At 41.5% G+C, this 19969-nt stretch overlaps 1 protein-coding gene across 8 annotated transcripts in view; it reads right to left on the bottom strand.

The window, feature by feature from the left end:
* Nucleotides 1–19969, bottom strand: part of LOC137382667 (rasGAP-activating-like protein 1) — a 385434-nt gene that overhangs the window by 157978 nt on the left and 207487 nt on the right. For all 8 annotated transcript variants that reach the window (XM_068054911.1, XM_068054910.1, XM_068054915.1 and 5 more), the window contains 2 exons: nucleotides 7664–7755; nucleotides 1737–1854 (listed from right to left, as the gene is read on the bottom strand). In XM_068054911.1, the coding sequence (XP_067911012.1) occupies nucleotides 1737–1854; nucleotides 7664–7755 (210 nt within the window). The remainder of the gene's footprint in view (nucleotides 1–1736; nucleotides 1855–7663; nucleotides 7756–19969) is intronic.

Here is a 19969-nt window from a genome sequence, read left to right on the forward strand (position 1 = left end):
GAGAGGGGAATCAGGGGCCTGGTGATGAGGGGAGATTGGGGGTCTCGAGGTGGGATCGGAGGCAAACGGGAGGAACGTTGTGGGGGGGTGCCAGATCACGGAGGGTCCTCAGGCAGGCACCTGGTCCCAGGAGGTAGGTGTAAAGGCACTCACATCCTGAATCTGGCAAGTCCTTGCCTCAATGCAGCTACCAGCTTTCCCAGAAAACCCAGCTGACCAGAGTTAAAGTTGAAAAACTGAATGACAATGACTCTCTCAGCCTGATTAACATATTTAAAGTTTCAACCTGCCTCCTTGAAACAGGTTGGTCGCCCCTCTATCTTCTGGCCTCAATTAAAGCTGGAAGTCAATGAGTCGGAGGTAGGTTTGAGGCGGGAAACAGATTTTTCAGACTTTAGCCCCCCCACCCAACCCAAACCCATCCATTTATTTAGGTTAAGATTCAGCCCCAGGTGCCCACTCTGTCAAACTCCACTCTGAACTGTTTCTGGCCTCTTACACTGTTCCAAACGGGATCAATACAAGAATCAGGAACAGTACTGCATCACCTTTGGGCACTCTCTGGACATTTGGTCCAAATCACAATCTTAGTAACTCCAGACCTTGGGTACATCATCCATTTTCTTGACATGTGCAGTGCGTTTTCAGTATCTGGGAAGTGAGACAGGTTGAGGGAGATGGTGCTGACAGGGGTTCTGAGTCATGATGGTGAACTGCTTATTCTCTTCTTTGAACTGGTGAATCTGCTGGAGTCAAAATCCCGTGCAGTGTCTCCCAATCTCCTGGTTACGCCCACAGAAATTTAACTCAATTTGTTTTGCCAGTTCTTTCTCTTTTAGTTTTAGCCTGCTGATTGGCAGCATTTTTACTCTTTCTATAGATTACTTTGCACTTCCCCACATTGAACTCTACCTGCCATTGTTTTGCCCACTCACTTAAACTCAAAGTCATTACGACATAGAAGGAAGCAATTTGGCCCATCAGGTTCATGCTGGACTGCCTATTTCCCTTTACAACTTCCTGATGCCATTTGCACTACTCACTAATTTAATATCGTCTGAAAACTTGGAGATGCAATTCTCTATTCCTTCATCTAAGTTATTCGTTAATACAGTGAAATGTTGAGACCCTAGAACAGATACCTGGAGAAAACCACTTGTCACATCCTGCTAACCTGAGTCAATATTCTTCATCTCCACTTTCTACCTCCTATCTCCCAACCAATTACAAGCCGAAGTCGATTGGTTACCTCCATTTTTGTGCACTCTTATTTTTGCTCATAATGTTTTGTGTGGAACCTTCTCAAATGCCTTCTGGAAGTTCATTAAAGACAACATCCATAGACACTCCCTTGACATCCTCAAAAAATTCAACTAGATTAGTCAGAAGTGATATAGCGTTAACAAAGTCACGCTGGCACTCTCTGTTCAGCTCATATTTGTTCATGTTGTATATGATACAATATAAATTCCACACAACTAATGCAGAAAGATGTGTTACTTGTCACCAGCATTTTGAACCTGTCAATGGAGATGTAAGAACTGATTTCCAAGGACCTTAACCCAACAGAGTCATTGTTAAACAAGCCTTCAAGCACCAATCAGCTTGTTTAACTGAGTTCAGGTGAACCACTTGAACTAAAACTTGAAGTCTGGCACACAAGCATTGGTCAGGAATCACTTCTTTTCACATCAATTCAAATGTGTTTGCAGATGCACAGGGCTCCAGATACTCACTTTGGCTGGAGAGATCACAGGTTCTACCAAGAGGTCGATCAGTGGCTGATAATACATTGATGGCAATATCCGATCCTCTGCCAACCTGACTTTTAATCGTAACGCTCCTAATTTACCTCTGTGAAAATATAGATAACATCATAATGATATTAAAAAAACATTGGCACTGTGCATCTGATATTGGCAAAAAGATATCACTGCCTGTAGCAGGTCTTTCTCATGTAATTATTGTACGGAGTACTTCTGAATGTTTTATTCACTCAGGATTTATTCATAACTCCTCAACATTATTTTTTTAAGTATTGATGTTAGGCAACATGGTTCTGCAGCTGCTTTTGTTAAATTGGTTAATTAATCTGTACAGCATTCTTCCCCTCCTGGTCACCATGTTAGACAATATTGTTAGCGGTTCTGTCTCTTCAGGTCCTTCTCTCCTTTTAAATCTACCGGTATCACCCCTCTCCTCAAAAAAAACAACCCTTGACCCCAATGTCTTTATAAACTATCATCCCATCTCCCTCCTCCCTTTCCTCTCCAACGTCCTTGAACGTGTTGTCACCTCCCAAATCCGTTCCCATCTTTCCTGGAATTCCATGTTTGAATGCCTCCAATCAGGTTTCTGCCCCTGCCGCAGTACCAAAACAGCTCTTGTCAAGGTCACTAATGACATCCTATGTGACTGTGACTAAGGTAAACCATAGTTCTCAACCTGTCTGCAACTTTTGATGTGGTTGACCATACTATCCTCCTCCAACACCTCTCCACTGTCGTCCAGCTGGGTGGGAATGCTCTCACCTGGTTCCATCCTTAGCCATCTAATCATACCCAGAGTCACTTGCAATGGCTTCTCTTCCTGCTTCTGCACCATTACCTCTGGTGTTCCCCAAGAATCTAGCCTCGCCCCCTACCTATTTCTCATCTACATGCTGTCTCTCAACAATATCATTCGAAAGCACTGCGTTAGTTTTCACATGTACACTGACGACCCCCACCTCTGCCTCACCACCACCTCTCATGACTCCTCCACAGCTGCTAAATTATTAGACTGCTTATCCAACACCCAGTAGTGGACAAGCAGAAATTTCCTCCAACTAAATATTGGAAAGACTGCAGACACTGTTTTCGGTCCCCACTCCAAACTACTTTCCCTAGCTGCTAACTCCATGCCTCCCCCTGGCAAAAGTCTGAGATTAAACCAGTCTGTTCCCAACCTTGGTCTCACATTTGACCCCGAGATGAGCTTTCAACCTTATTCATTATCACTAAGACCACCTAGTTTCATCTCAATAACATTGTCTGACTTCGTCCCTGCCTCAGCTCATTTGCTGCTGAAATCTTTTCTCCTCAGACAGTTGTATAAACCTATGGAGACATTTTATTGATGGAGCAATATCAGAGCCAATTGTTATGACCAAGGTGGGAGAAATGTACTGTTAATTCAGTCCCACTTTTCCACGGGTCATGGCATATCAATATATTTTTCCCACCTACCAAAAACCAGCCAATTACATGCTCTGTTTGTCCCCCAGAATAAAGCACACCAACCAGGTTTCTTTCTACAACAACAACATTAACTATTTATTGATAAACTAAGTCTTAAACAATAATGAGATCAATCTATATACGAAAAGATTTTTAAAAACTCCTTATTCTTTCTAACCCTCAAGCCTATACACATACATTCAAAAACCCATTAAATGGGGTGAAAAGATTTTCTGGTTTACAGCTGTTTTTTAGGAATAAAAAGTAAAAAATAAAATAATTGAGTTTGTCACATTCTGGTAGGATGTTTTCAAGTCGGGGAGGTGCCCCAGAGTCAAACAGTCAGATGCCACTCGAAGTCTCTCCAGGCAAGGTTGGTGAACAGTCTGTGATGGGTAGGCATTCAAGACAATTCGTCATCACATAGATCTTTCAGCAGGGGTGTAGCAACAGGTCTGCTTAGGACTCACAGCAGCAGTAAAGCAGTAGAAGTTTTCTTCAGTTTCCAGGCTTTCCCAAAACACAGGAGGCAACGGGAACCACACTGGATTAAGGAATTCTTCAGAGACAGGAGGCAATAGGAATCTGTCACCTTTCAAATACAGGATTTATTTGCAAGAGATGCAGGTTTCCTTTACAGAGAGAGGTCTTTTTCTCCAGTCTCCAGGCAGGTCAGGTCTAAGTTCCAAATGTCTGCTCTTTGTCCAACACATTAGTTTTTGAAAGTCCAAAGCGAAAACAAAAGCTTTGCTGAGCTGATCACATGGCCAGACAGGGTGTCTCCTCTGTCATTCAAATGTGTTTGTTAAGGAGGTGAAAACCCCCTGCTGTTTCCTTGAAATTGCCTGCTTGCCAGTTCTTTTGTACAGAGTCAACATCCACAAATTTCAGCTATTTACAGGTCAATGTCTACTGAGCAAAAATCCTTTCCTCAGTTCTTTAAAACACACAGAATTCTAAGATTTTAGTACAAAAATAAAACCTCTTGTAACACAATTCAAAGAAAAACATCTGAAAGTCTTGTTTCCAGTGAGACAGAATTCTAGTCATTTGTTTGTTCTACAATTAGACATTAGAATTATTTGTTAAATACAGCTAGATTTCTGTGATGACCGCATTGGTAAATGCAGCCATACAGATCAGGAAGATAAAAAAGCTAATTCCCACCATGTGTTGTGTAACAGATCTCAGGCAAAGAGTTGCAGAGGTGCAAGAGCTGGTCTAAGTGCACCCGGCTAGGGAAAGGTGCAGGGGAAAATGTAGCATGGATTTTCTTTCTGATCCAGTGGCCCCTGCTGCTAATGCATGTATGTGTAAGTCCTGTGGTAACAGGATTTAGTTTCACTGCATTATTTTTCAATGAAGGAACCATACCCTAACATTATTATGTTAACCATTTTCGGCGGTGGGGGTGGGGGAATATAACCCAAATTTAATGTTCTGGGCGAGATGCACATGTTCATCTTCACCACCAGTTGGAACCATGATTTCACACAAAGTACTTTATTCTCACCAGCAGTAAATTCAAACCCATATCAGAATGCACAGATTTGCCAAATCTTATAAAATTGGAAAACATTCTGGTTTAAAAGTAATCAAGAAGTCTAATGGAATGTTGGCTTTTATCTCAAGGGGGCTGGAAAGCAAAGGGGAAGAAGTTATGCTTCAGTTGTACAGAGTCTTGGTCAGACCCCATCTGGAGTACTACGTTCAGTTTTGGGTACCTCTTCTTCTTCTTTATAGGCAGTCTCGCAGGAACGAGGATGATTTTCTTCCACTCCAGGGTTGTGGGTCCTTAGGTGACTGAATAGTCCAACTCTGGATCCACACACTCTGCCACAGGTGGGGCAGGTGGTGTTTGGTGAGGCAAGTGAATGGGATGCTCGAAATTCCGAACACTCCTTCCGTTGTTTGCACTTAGTCGCTGCCTGGGCATGTCGACATTGTTCAAACTGGATTGCACCTTTCCGGATTATTTTTCTCCATTTGGGCGGTCTCAGGCAAGAGATTTCCACAAATCAATGGAGATGTCACATTTTTCCAGGGAGGCTTTAAGCACATCCTTGTAGCGTTTCCATTGCCCTCCTGGTAGCCTCTTGACGTGACAGAGCTCGGAGTAGAAAACTTGTTCTGGGAGTCTTGTGTCAGGCATGCGGACGATGTGACCCACCCAACATAGCTGACTAGCAATGATCAGTGTCTCAATACTGGGGATGTTGGCCTGAGAGAGGACACTGATATTGGAGCGCCTGTCCTGCCACTGAATTTGCAGGATCATATGGAGGCACCGCTGGTGATATCTCTCCAGGACTTTGAGAAGTCTGCTCTATAGTGTCCATGTTTCCGCCCTTAAAGGAGGGCTTGTGCTAGATCTGAGGTCTTTGTCGTCAAACACTCTTTTTCTCAGATGACAGTTTTGAGTCAGTTTTGGGTACCAAACCTCAGGAAAGTCATATTGGCCTTGAAAAGGGTACAGAGTGAATTCACTAGAATGATACCAGGGCTGAAGGGGTTTGTATTCCCTTGAATTTAGAACATTGTTCGGTAATGTAACCAAGGTATTTAAAATGATTAAAAGATATCTCCGATGGGGGACTCCAGAACAAGAGGGCATAATCGTTAGGCCTTCAAGAGTTAGGCCACTTAGAAATGAAATCGGGAAGTATTTTTTCACACAAAGAGCGGTGGGAATCTGGAACTCGCTTCCATAAAGTTGTGAATTCCAGGTCAATTTAAATTTTGAAGACTGAGATTATTAGGTCAGATCATCAAGGGATATGAAACAAAGGCAGGTGAATGGAGTTGACATGCAGATCATCCATAATCTAATTGAGTGGCAGAACAGGCTTGAGGGACTGAATGGCCTCCTCGTCCTATATTTCTATTAAAATGTCACCTCTTTTCATGCATCTCACTCCTGAAAATAAACCTGGTTACATGAAGTTAATTTTTGGATTTTACAGACAGCCTCACCCAATGGCTTGAAATATCAGAAATTTGGGTCACAGGTGATTTTCCAACCATTTAAATTAATGATTGGAATATCATGCTTTGCATGCACCTATATTTCCAATGTGCCTTTCTCTTAGGTAGCACATCCCATTAGCAAGGCAAGGCCAAAAAAAATCACCTTTCATACTTAAATGATTTGGAATTGGTCTCTCTTTGGGATCATAAATCTCACTCATGGTATTTCCCTGATGATGACAGCTTTACATGTTAACGTTAGGTTAATTATGTTGTTAAAGATATACAGGTGAAGGGCATTATTTAATTCAGGACTTAAAGGGTATATAAAGAGAGCCTGCTGGGATATTTGGAGGACACAGACTGCATTCTTCACTATTTGGCTTGGATCCAATTAACACTACATACTATTCTAATGGAAAATTATCCTGGCAGGGACCCAAAATTATTTATCCAGACAATAAAACCTTGCACCTGCCAGAAGGAAGAAAGGGCTTAAAATCCTTGGTTAATTGGTCCAAGGATTTATAAACTGACATTGTTGGCATTTGGGCAGGTAAAAAGGGAGTGTGTCCTATTTGCAGAATTATCCTGTGGCATTGTTAGAAGAAAAGGAGATAATTATGAAAAACCTGCTGAAAACAGTCTAGCCTGATGAAAGGCAGACACACAATTGGGTTGACTTTGCAGAAAGACAGAATTTAAATCAAAAAAAGGTGATGATATTGAGCTGATGTATTTATTGTATGTGACACTGATTAAACCCCTTCTGGAGTGCTGAGTACAACAGGCAAAGTGAAAGATGGTAGTAGGGGGATGATCTTACGAGCATATGTTACCAACAGAAAGCCTTGCCCATGGGCCACACCTGGTGGGAATGGGGATATACTGACCACATTTTTCTGCCCTATTAAATACCAGTCCAAATTGTTCAGTGAGAAGGATTCAAAAACTAGGAGGAATCATTTAGGATTAAGATTAAATAGAGTATCATTTCAAATAAGGTATTCAGGCAGAATGATTTCATACCCAAAGTAATAGGCATGTGGAAGAAGGTATTGGAAATCAACAGTATAAATCAACAGTATAAATGAGTTCAAGAAATGTGGTATCCTACTAATTAAGATAGAAGCAAATGCATTTGGTGCAAGGCACAAAATTGGAGGTTGAGATTAACCAAGAAAAAAGGTGGAATTGTTGGATCAAATAGCCTTCTCCTATTCCTAAAATAAAGTTCATTCCTAGAAACAGTAGAAGTCCACTTGATCCAACATGGATCAGGTACGTTTAGAAAAAAATCCAGATCTGTTCACACAATGAAGATATTGCCCATTGTATTTTGAAATTCATCTGTTGCCAACTAGGTACAGGTTGTTCCTGTTCACATTATGACTAAGTTATAATGTACATGTTTTATGACTAAGATGTAATGATCTACATGTGACAGTAGAAATCCAGAACCATGAAACAACATTTACCCTGCATCGTCTTCATTTTTTTCAAAAGGCAACAACCTAAACCAGCCCTTGGCCATTTGAGTCTTCTGAAGGGCACCCAGATTGAAGTCGACCTGTTTGGTAAAGAAACAGACATATTCCTTTGTAATTGTACAAGCAAAGACAAGCAGTGATAAAATAGGTACAAATGCAAATGCATGCTGGTCTAGTATTTCTACTTGTATCTGCAACAACACTCTAAAATCTCAATAGCATCCAAGATAGAGCAGCCTGCTTGATCAGCACCCTCACCACTGGCCTCAATATCCACCCCTACACCTGTACGCACAGTGTATACTATCTAGAGGATGTACTGCACCAACACATCAAATTTAGTTCAATAGCACCTCCCAAATCCATCACCTGTATAACAAAAAAGAACAGCAGCAAAACCATCACCTCCAAGATCGCTCCAAGTCATGCACCATCCTAATTTGAACATTTATCACCATTCTTCATTGTTACTGGGTCCAGATCCTGGAATTTCCCACATAAAAACACCACCCTCGCAGGACGGCAACAGTTTAAGGCAACTGGGGAAAGGCAGTAAATACAGCCTTGCTGACAACAACCAGGCCCTGAGAATAATTTAAAAAAACATAAATTCCAGTGCCAGACAATCACTATCCAAGAGAAAAGTGGAAATTCAGTTTATAAAAATAATTCATCTAGTACTGCACAGTAGAATATTTGCAGAAAGTTACTTCCGCATTGCATACTGAATAATTCCCAGGGAGTTTTTTTCATTCGTTCATGGGATATGGGCGACGCTGGCCAGGCCAGCATTTATTGCCCATCCCTAATTGCCCTCGAGAAGGTGGTGGTGAGCTGCCTTCTTGGACCGCTGCAGTCCATTTGGGGTAGGTACACCCATAGTGCTGTTAGGAAGGGAGTTCCAGGATTTTGACCCAGCGACAGTGAAGGAACCAGTGCCTAGGTTGATGTCGGGTGGTCCGTCCGGTTTCATTCCTTTTTATTAACTGTGTAGCGGTTAGATACAACTGAGTGGCTTGCTAGGCCATTTCAGAGGGCATGTAAGAGTTAACCACATTGCTGTGGGTCTGGAGTCACATGTAGGCCAGACTAGGTAAGGACAGCAGATTTCCTTCCCTAAAGGACATTAGTGAACCAGATGGGTTTTTACAACAATCGACAATGGTTTCATGGCCCATCATTAGACTAGCTTTTAATTCCAGATTTATTAATTAAATTCAAATTCTACCTTCTGCTGTGGTGGGATTCGAACCCATGTCCCCAGAGAATACTCTGGGTTACTAGTCCAGTGATATTACCACTACGCCACCGCCTACCCCCAAACTGGAATACTGCAAGTAACAGAATCATATCTGCAATTTGCCCTATAAAATGTGTCAAACTGTCTGGATAATTCTGTGAGGTTTCATCCATATTTTCTACACAGCAAAGTATCAAAGGTTTGTACATCTTCCACACTGAAATGGTCCATGTGCACTCAGATATGCAAGATTTGTAAACTGCATCTGAACTCCTGACAATTAGACAATGAAGCAGTCCATGCTTGCATGCAGCAAGACCTGGAGAACATTCAGGCTTGGGTTGATAAATAACAAGTAACATTCACGCCACACAAGTGCCAGGCAATGACAATCTAACCATCTCCCCTTGACATTACCGCATTAATAGCTTTACCATCCTGGAATCACCATTGACCAGAAACATAACTGGACAAGTTACATAAATGTTGTGGTGACAACAGTAGGCCAGAGGCTGGGAATTCTTTTTTTAAATTGGTTTTGTGGGATGTGGGCATCACTGGCTCGGCTAGCATTTATTGCCCATCCCTAATTGCCCTTGAAATGAGTGGCTTGCTAGGCCATTTTAGAGGGCATTTTTTTTTAAGAGTCAACCACATTGCAGCAATGTGTGGGTCTGGAGTCACATGTAGGCCAGACCAGATAAGGACAGCAGATTTCTTTCCATAAAGGGCATTCATGAACCAGATGGGTTTTTACAACAATTGACAATGGTTTCATGGTCACTGTTAGACTAGCTTCAAATTCAAGATTTTTTTTATTGATTGAATTCAAATTTCACCATTTGCCATGGTGGGATTTGAACCCATACTGCCAGAGCATTAGCCTGGGCTCTGGATTACAAGTCTAGTGACATTACCACTGCGCCATTGCCTCCCCTGTAGCAAGTATCTCACTTCCTTGCTCCCCAAAGCTTGTACACCATCTACAAGGTACAAGAAAGGAGTGCGATGGAATACTCTCCACTTGCCTGGATGACTGCAACTCTGACAACACTCTACCCCATCAAGGGGAAAGCAGCCTGCTTGATTGGCACCTCATCCACCATGTTAAACATTCACTCCCTCCACCACACAGTACATCTACAAGAACATGTACATGTACTGAAGCAACTTGTCAAGGGTCCTTTGGCAGCACCTTCTAAACCTACGACCTCTGCCAAATAGAGGAACAAATGCAACAGGCACATAGGAACACCACCATCTGCAAGTTTTCCTCCAAGTCACACACCATCCTGACTTGGAACTATATCACTGGTCCTTTACTGTCAATGAGTCAAAATCCTGGAACTCTATCCCTAACAGCACTGTGGGTGTACCTACACCACATGGACTGCAGTGGTTCAAGAAGGAGGCTCACCACCACCTTCTCAAGGGCAATTAGGAATGGATAATAAATGCTGGCCTTGCCAGCGATGCTCACATCCCATGAATGAATTTTTTAAAAATGGGAAACGGGATTAATATCGTCTCTATCTGGGGCTTTAACTAAGAATGGGTACTGTATTCGAACCCTTAGGTTTAGTTAGGGTGGCGCAGTGGTTAGCACTGCAACCTTACAGCTCCACTGACCTGGCTTCAATTCTGGGTACTGCCTGTGGCCATGTGGGTTTTCGCTGGGTGCTCTGGTTTCCTCCCACAGCCAAAGCCTTGCAGGTTGATAAGTAAATTGGCCATTATAAATTGCCCCTAGTATAGGTAGGTGGTAGGGGAAGGTGGGGATGTGGTAGGAATATGGGATTAGTATAAATGGGTGGTTGATGGTCAGCGCAGACTTGGTGGGCCGAAGGGCCTGTTTCAGTGTTGTATCTCTAAATAAATAAATAAATTAGAGACTGCTTTGAATGTGTGCTTTCTGTTGAATTTTTAGAATATTGTGCAGACTGGCCTCAGCCTTTCAAATGACCATCTGTGGTTAGGCACACGATATAAGAACATTCTGGTTGGTCTCATTTCTGCAGGAATGCCAAATCTTACTGACATATTACTAGAACTAACAACAGAAGCCATTCAGCCCCCATTGAGACAGCAGAAGGCTTTAATATCCTTGAGATAATGTGACCAATCAGTGACAATGAACTATCCATCATCCCAATTCAACCAACTGTAGCCACACTGAGGAAGAGCATATGGACCTCATGGAATACAAGAATAGCTGACTGTGAATGTGATTATGTTTTCTGCATTTGACAAAATGAATACCAACTATACAAAAACAGTACTTATTTACTGCACATACAGCTTCAGTGGTTTGTACAAAACAACTTGCACTTACTTGGTGCCTTAAACATTAAAATGTCCTCTATCAAAAGAATAAAAAGTATATCAAGCCTTTTTGTAACAGTCAGAAGAGTTGAGCAAATCTTTTTCAAAGATACAGGTTTACAGAAGATTTTTGGAGGTGGCTGAAGGTCCGTCATCTTTGGCGGACATGAGGTGGGGGGCATCGAAAGATGCACAGAAGGCCAAAGTAAAAGGGTCAGCGGGCATGGGATGTAAGGCTGGAAGAGATTTATGAGGCTTTGGAGGGATTTGCATATGATGATGAGGACTTTAAGTTAGATATTTTAGCATAGAGGGAACCAGTATAGATCAGCAAGGATGGGGTGATGGGCAAGCAGGACTTAGTGCAGGAGAGGATTCACGTAGTGGACCTCTGTACAAGTCGGATGGCTAGAATGGCATTGGTGAAATCGTCTAGAATTGACAGTGGGATGGATAAAGGTTTTTCTGGAGGGTGAAGTAGGGGTGGAGACTGGTTATGCTGTGAATCTTAATGATATGTGTTTGGAAGCTCAGCTCTGAGTCACACAGGATGACAAGACTGTACACAGCCTGGTTTAGGTCAAGCATCTAGTCAGGGAGGGAGATAAGTCAGTGCCAAGGGATCAAAATTCCTAATTGGGCTAAAACTGATCTTCATGATGTTCAATTGAAGGAAGTTTCGGCTCATCCATGACTAATATCAGAAAGGCAGAGATGGTAGTGGGATAAAGGGAAGTGGTGGAAAATAAGAGCTAGATAGCATCGGCAAACTTAAGGAAAATGATCCCATAACTGTAGGGTGACTGATTCAACACCATATTAAATGCAGTTTTGAATTGCCTTTCTGTACCAGTTTTAATATGGAAATCCACAGCACGGTGTAAAGCTGCAAATTCTCAGCATCAGTTACATCAGTTACACCAATTAAACCATTAAGAGGATTCACATTGAAATCCAAATTGCAACCCCATTAATTGGCCTGGTTGCACTTTTTAAAAACTGCTCCCACTTCCAGGTTAAGTGCATCTTAAAATAGAAAATATGGGAAGCCCAGTTTATTCCTGTGAGAATCACTATGAAATAATTGGCTTTGTACTTTTAACCATCCCAAGAAAAACTATTCCAATTGGGTATATTTCAGTTTTGAAAATGAAGACTGGCAGTCTTTGTACTGAAAGTAGCAGAACTGCTGATAATACAATGTAGCTACTGATAGACAAGGGTGGTAACACCACAACACACAGGCTGCTTCACCCACATTCTACATTGTTGTACCGAAAAACTTTTATATACAAATAAACTGCAGCAGTAGTGGTTTTGAAATGTTATGACGATGAAGGAAATGTGTGCAGTTGATGCAATCACCACTATCTGTGCATGACAGCAATTGTAATACCTTATAGGATCAACAAGCCTGCTATGCGCTTCTCTACATGAGAGATGGTGCAGTGCAATTCAAGATTAAAAAACTGTTCCTTTTCATTGTAGAAATGGTACGAGACTAATCAACGTAAATGCTAAGAAAAATAATCAGTACTCCAGAAGCAAATAATGAAAACAATTTCCAAGGCATTTCATTGCCTTTAATTACTTAAGGAAAAAAATTCTAAACACTTGGATAAAAAATGAGCCAGAAATTTCCTTGGCCACCACAACTTCAACAGAAACCCCATTTACATGTGCAAACATTGCTTCCACCAAAGTTACCATAGCGGAGCAGCAGAAACCACAACAAATTTAGAATATTGCTATTGATCCGGAAATAGAGTCCTCAATGTTTGTGGCATTGCTGCACCATCTCACAGCAATGTGCATCATAATGCGCCTCAGAAGCACTAATAGCACTGAGAGCCTACGTATCTTTTATCGGAACATGGAACCAGGAGTAGGCCATTCAGCCCCTCAAACATGCTCTGCCATTCAATGAGATCATGGCTCATCTGTATTATAACTCTATCCACCTGCCGTGGCTCCATATCCATTTATACCATTTCTCTCAAAAATCTATTGATCTCAGATTTAATACGATTAATTGTGCTAGTAATTATTGCATTTTGTGGGAGAGAGCTCCACACATCTATCACCGTTTGTGTGAAGAAGTGTTTCTGAACTTCTCTTGTGAATGGCCTGACTCTGATTTTAATGTTATGTCCCTTTGACCTGGATTTTCCACCAGCAGAAACCATTTCTCTCTATCCACCCTATCAATTCCTTTCAAAATCCTAAAATATCAATCAAATCACTCCTTAACCTTCTATATTCCAAGGAATACAAGTCCAGTTCATGTAGTCTCTCCTCATAATTTAACCCTTGGAGACCTGGTAACATTCCGGTGAATCTGCACAGCACTCCTTTCAAGGTCAATTTCTACAATGCGGTGCCCAGAACTGTGCTCCAAATGTGGTCTAACCAGGGCTTTATGTAGCTGTAGCAAAAATTCCTCTCCATTCTAGTTATAAAAGCTAAGATTCCATTAGCCTTTTTGATTATTTTTTGTACATAACCACTACATTTTTGTCCCTATTACACGTGTGCTAGATTTATAAAGTCTCTAATAGTATATAATTAGGGCTAGGTGCCATACTGTGGCCTGAAAAGTGCCTTCCATTTAAATAAGTATTTCCTTCCCAGCACCTTCCGGGAAAATGAAGAGTTTGGCATGCATTGTGCACAGACACAAATGTGGGCTGCTGGAGAATGAATTATTCTAACAATACCCTGTGGATCCAGACACAAATGTGGTGAGGTATGAAAATCAACAAGGCAAACTTACGTTCATAAGACTAATTTTATTCTGGCATTATTTATAGGCTGTTGTGATGTCGATGAACCAAATGTTGAAATTACTTCTGGAAGAGCTATCCAGCATGAGAAAATATGCAGTGCAAAAATCTTCCAAAAATAAAATTTTAACTCTTGATGTGTTTGGCAGGTGCATGTCTGCAGCAGGACATGGCTTTGTAACAGCTTCATTTACATTTTAAGAACAGGCACTACACCTCCTTAAAAGACCCTTGCACTGAGTGATCTACTGAAGGTTATTGCGTGGGAGTTGCAAAGGCTGGTTTCTTGAATAGGTCACCTTGGACTAATTAAAATGCATTGCTTTTGTCTCAGGCTTTGATTAGTTTCATGCTCCCTATTCCAGTACAGACATTTAATAATCTATGGCATAGAAAAGAGAGGATCAATATGACTTACAAGATTGAGGCACATTTCGCAACATCATAAAACATGTCATGCTGTTCGAGATGAAACCCTGTCTTATTTTGGATAATTGCTGTCATCCAGTATTCTATCATTCATTATAGCTGCACATTTTTGAATTTATGCTTGTTCCTCCTCTGCCAATATCTCCTGTTCTAGTTCGTATCTTATACTCCAGCTATATCTTGATAGAGAAACCCAAGGTTCAGTTTAAGACTAGAGTTGCTTTACAATGCCAGGAGATCGGAAACCGGATACAAAGGAGCAGGAGCAAATCAAACACAGGAAAAATCCAAAAAGTGGCACCAGAGTGACATCACAATCAGCACAGAAGGTGGAGCAGCAGAACCCGAGGCTTTTACATCAAGTATATAGATTAAGTATCTTTGGACCACTTTTTGTGGGTTTTGTATTTTTAGCATGTGATCGAAGTTAAAGGAGTACAAACATCAGGAAGAAAGGTAAAACATCTAAAGTGATTTTAGCACTATGGAAGGAGCTGATTAGTGAGTAGCTGGGAAGTGTTTTTCTTTAGTCTTAAATTTATTTTTGTTAATTTAGTTAACAGTCTAATAAATAGAGAGATGGCAGGGCACCTCAGTCCCATGGAATGCACATCCTTTGTCATGTGGGAACTCAGTACACTTTCCATGTCCTGGATAACCACATGTGCAGGTAGTATCGCCAGCTGGTGAAGTCTGAGCTCCAGATTTCGGAGTTTGACAGCAGCTGACATCACTGCGGTGCACTGGCGAGGCTGAAAATTTCATGCCTAGCACATTTTGAGAGGTGGTCACCTCACAGCTTAAGAATGAGCAGGCAGAGAGGGGATGGGTGACTGCCAGACAATCAAGGAGGACCAGGCAGGTAGTGCAGAAGCTCCCTGAGTGCAACTCATTCTCCAACCTGTATTCAGTTCTGAATATTGATGAGAAGGTGGTTCCTCTGGGGAATGCAGCCACAGCCAAGTTCATGACACCAGGGGTGGCTCAGCTGCATAGGAGGACAGGAGGAAGATTGGCAAAGCAATAGTGATAGGGGATTCTATAATTAGGGGAATAGTTATAGTTCTGCAGCCACAGACATGATTCCAAGATGGCATGTTGCCTTCCTGGTTTCAGGGTCAAGGATGTCACTAAGCGACAGTACCAGAACCGGATGGGATGCATCCAAGGATGCTGAGGGAAGCAAGGATGGAAATTGCGGAGCTACTGACCATTATCTTCCAATTCTCCTTAGATACACGGGTGGAGAATTGCAAATGTTACATGCCAGTTCAAAAAGGGTGTGAGGGTAAATCCAGCAACTACAGGCCAGCCTGTTTAACCTTGGTGTTGGGAAAGCATTTAGAAGCAATAATCTGGAACAAAATTAACAGCCACTTGGACAAGTGTGGATTAATTAAGGAAAGCCAGCACAGATTTGTTAAAGATAAATTGGGTTTAACTAACTTGATTGAGTTATTTTATAAGGTAACAGAAAGGGTTGATGAGGGTAATGCAGTTGTTGTAGTTGATATGACATTGACTTCCAAAAGGTGTTTGTTAAAGTGCCAAATATAGACTTGCCAGCAAATTTGAAACCCATGGAATAAGAGGGACACTGGCAGCATGGATGCAAAGTTGGCTGAGTGACAAGAAACAAAGAGTATTGGTAAACTGTTGTTTTTTGGACTGGAAAAAAGTGTACAGTGGGGTTCCCCAGGTGTCCGTTGCTTTTCTTGATATATATTAATGACTTAAACTTGGGTGTACATGGCACAATTTCAAAATTTGCAGATGACTTGCAAGTGTAGTGAACTGTGTGGAGGATTGTGATAGACTTCAAGAATGGGCAGACACAAAGCAGATGAAATTGAATGCAGCGAAATATAAAGTGATACATTTTGGTAGGAAGAACAAGCAGGGGCAATATAAACTAATGGGTACAATTCTAAAGGAAGTGCAGGAACAGAGAGACCTGGGGGGCGGGGGTATATATGTGTGCACAAGTCATTGAAAGTGGCAGGGCAGGTTGAGAAAGTTGTTAAAAAGGCATATGGAATCTTGGGCTTTATAAATAGAGGCATAGAGTACAAAAGCAAGAAGTTATGATGAACCTTTATAAAACACTGGTTCAACCGGGGCACTACACTTTCGGAAGGATGTGAAGGCTTTAGAGAGGCTGCAGAAAATAATTTGTGAATGGTTCCAGAGATGAGGGACTTTCGTTACATGGATAGATTGGTGAAGCTGGGATTGTTCTCCTCAGAAAAGAGATGGTTGAGAGGAGATTTGATAGAGGTGTTGAAAATCATATGAGGGTCTGGACAGAGTAGATAGGGAGAAACTATTCCCATTGGCAGAAGGGTCGAGAACCATAGGACACCAATTTAAGGTGATTGGCAAAAGAAGCATTGTAGACAGAAGGGAAAACTTTTTTATGCAGTGAGTGGTTAGGATCTGAAATGCACTTCCTGAGAGTGTGGTGGAGGCCTATTCAATTGTGCCATTCAAGAGGGAATTAGATAAGTGTGTGAAGAGAAAAAATTTGCAAGACTACAGGGAAAGGGCAGGCATGAGGGACGAGCTGGGTTGCTCCTGCAGAGAACCGGCATGGGTATAATGGGCCGAATGGCATCTTTTTGTGCTGTAACCATTCTACGATTCTATGATTACTATATAATATACAATTACACTGAGCTGATGCAGTTGTTATTGAAGACAAGTGTGGGAAACACTCTTGAGGTGGATTTGGCAACAGCTACAAGTTGCTGTCGTTGCCAGCACTATTTTTTTCTGGTTGTAGCCAGGCTGGGCACCTGCACAGGTCAGCAATGTACCAAATCAGGACTGAGGGAACTGTTCAAATGGGAACTTGTAAGTGCCTCAGTAGTATATCCGTTTCCCTCAGTGGTTCTGTAATCAAAAGTAGTTGGATTCCACAACGCTGGGAACCTAGGCTATTACAGAACTGCTCCGTCTTCAATTTTCAATGTAAAGGGGGCATTATACTGTCTGCATACTTGTGATCTTAAGACAAAACTCGTGGCTGAATGAGAATAATTATTTTAGGTGCATCTTATGGCTTAGGAATGTTACGTATTGATATTGTGTTGACCCCAAAGCTCAAAAAGCCCTGGAATAGCAGGTGCAGGATTGATGTTGTTCAGGCAGGCTCTACCACAGAAGTGCACAGTGTCTAATAGTGTACTCGGGTTTACTGAAAGCAATTCTCTGTCTGTTGCAGGAACAAATTATAATAGAAGAGAATGCAAGTGATCTGCGTTATGAAACATATTTTCAGCAGGCAAATTATAAATTTGCTTTTCCTGTAATTCATAAAATTTTGACCACTTGCGTATCTTCATATTTTCAATTCAACAGAGAAACCTCCAATTTGGAAGCACTTTATGAAAATGGCATCTACCTATACTGTGAAAGTAGACTGCTGACACAGGGATGGATGAAAATACTAAGCTCTGAGCTCCAGCAGAGACAGAGATGATTAGCTTTACAGGATGCGGGCATATGTGGGCGTACAGACTGTTCTCCTGTGAAGCTTTTGTGGAACTGTAATTTTAAATAATGGTCTGCTGCATCTGGAGTATGCTTTAATCTATTCTTTGCTTCATGAGACACTGCTAGAGAGCAGTGACGCAGGACAAAAGGGTTCCTTGTCAAGCAATATTACAGAGAATACCTATGTGTGGAGATTAGGAACTGAACACTTCTGGCTGAACAACATTGTGATTTCAAGAGTCTGAAATTTGTAATACTTGTTGGGATACTGATTTTTAAGCAATGTGACCCAGTTATCAAAACTACTTAATTTATAAGATCTTACATCACATTGATCTTTCACAATCACAGAACAACTGCTGCAAGTAACCTTTCTCCTTTGTTGATAATATAACAAGTAGCTAATCTTTTCAGCTAAAGGCTAAGAGGGTTACTCTGATAGTTCAGGGCTTTATCTTTCCTGTTTATTATTCTTATTTCTGCATAACCTGATCATTTAAATAAAATGCCTCTTAATGATCATCAAAATATGTATTTCTTATGTTGCAGCTGTTTCAATAACTCCTCCAGACTGAACAGCTCCAGGTTCACAGTCTGTATTGGACTTTGCACAAGTGGACCAGCACACTTCCCCGAGTAAATATAGTTTTCAATCAGTGCAATTTTCTTAGGCCTTGCACAGATCCCTTAGGAAGAAGACAGCCTGGGAAAATCATACCTACCCAATTGCTGAAATGAAGGATTCTCCCTATTTACTATCACCGAGGGATATCCTCCCCGCAGATAGAGATTCCTCCCCTCCAGGCCACTTGTTGGTATCTTCGGTCATTCCCCAAGTGCTTTTTGTCAAATTACCTCTCATTGGAACCCTCAGATATGATTCACTATTACACATAGGGAATATAAGAATAGTACTGTTCAGAAGTAGAGTTATGCTCTTTCAGCTCTGCTCCAACAATGGGCTAGATTTCCTCTGTGAAATCATAAAGCATTTACAATTTATTTACACCTGCAGCAGAATATCCCCCACTGCAAACTGGTCTTCATGACCAAATGCATAGACAGTGCCTCCTAATGCAGTGAAGTGAATTAGACCATTTCCCACACTGGTCTCTCAAAGTGAGGCTACAACTTGTGACACATTTTTGACAGTTTAGTACTGTTGATTCACAACACTAGGAATAAAATTGAGACTGACCACACTTATTTCACATTGGCAGAGATTTACATAGAAACATAGAAAGATTTAAGGCACAGAACGAGGCCATTCAGCCCATCATGTCTGAAGGGGTTAGTAGAAACAAGTTGAGTTTCAGAAAAGCATCTCAGCAGAATTTAACAGTCAGGGTAAAGGACAAGATTAGGGTAGAAAGGTTGGAGCCGGGGCCTCGAGGCCACTGTTTCTGTGGAAGGTTGGTATAATGGGAAACAAAGAGATAATAAGCTCAGATAGGAGCCATCTGGTATGTGTATTGACAAGGCTGAGGATGTGTGTTCATTGGAATGTGTAATCAATCACCATTGTTTTATGATCAATCATATCAATCATCCGTTGTTTGAACACATTGTATGATAAGAACGGTATATAAGTTTGTGCTCCTGAATGTAAAGTTAGAGTCTTACCTCGGAATACCCGAGGTGGTGTCTCTCCCTGCGTACGCTTGAATAAATTGATTGAACCTGTACCTGAGTCTCCTTGTGTGGTGATTGAGTTGTCCCACAACATGCCGGCTAAAAAAGAGTTATCCAGTCTAATCCCACCTTCCAACACTTAGTCCGTAACTCGATAGGTTGCAGCACCTCAAGTGCATATGCAATTTTTTTTTAATGCAATGAGGGTTTCTGCCTCTCTCACCCTTTCAGGCAGTCAGTTCCAGACCCCCATCACCCTCTGGGTAAAAAATATTACTCCTCAACTCCCCTTAATCCTTCTACCAATTACTTTAAATCTAAGTCCCCTGGTTATTGACTTCTCTGCTAATGAAATATGTCCTCCTTATTCACCCTACCAAGACCCCTCATAAT

The sequence above is a fragment of the Heterodontus francisci genome, chromosome 23 (assembly GCF_036365525.1).
Source record: "Heterodontus francisci isolate sHetFra1 chromosome 23, sHetFra1.hap1, whole genome shotgun sequence".
NCBI classification, from domain to species: Eukaryota; Metazoa; Chordata; class Chondrichthyes; order Heterodontiformes; family Heterodontidae; genus Heterodontus; species Heterodontus francisci.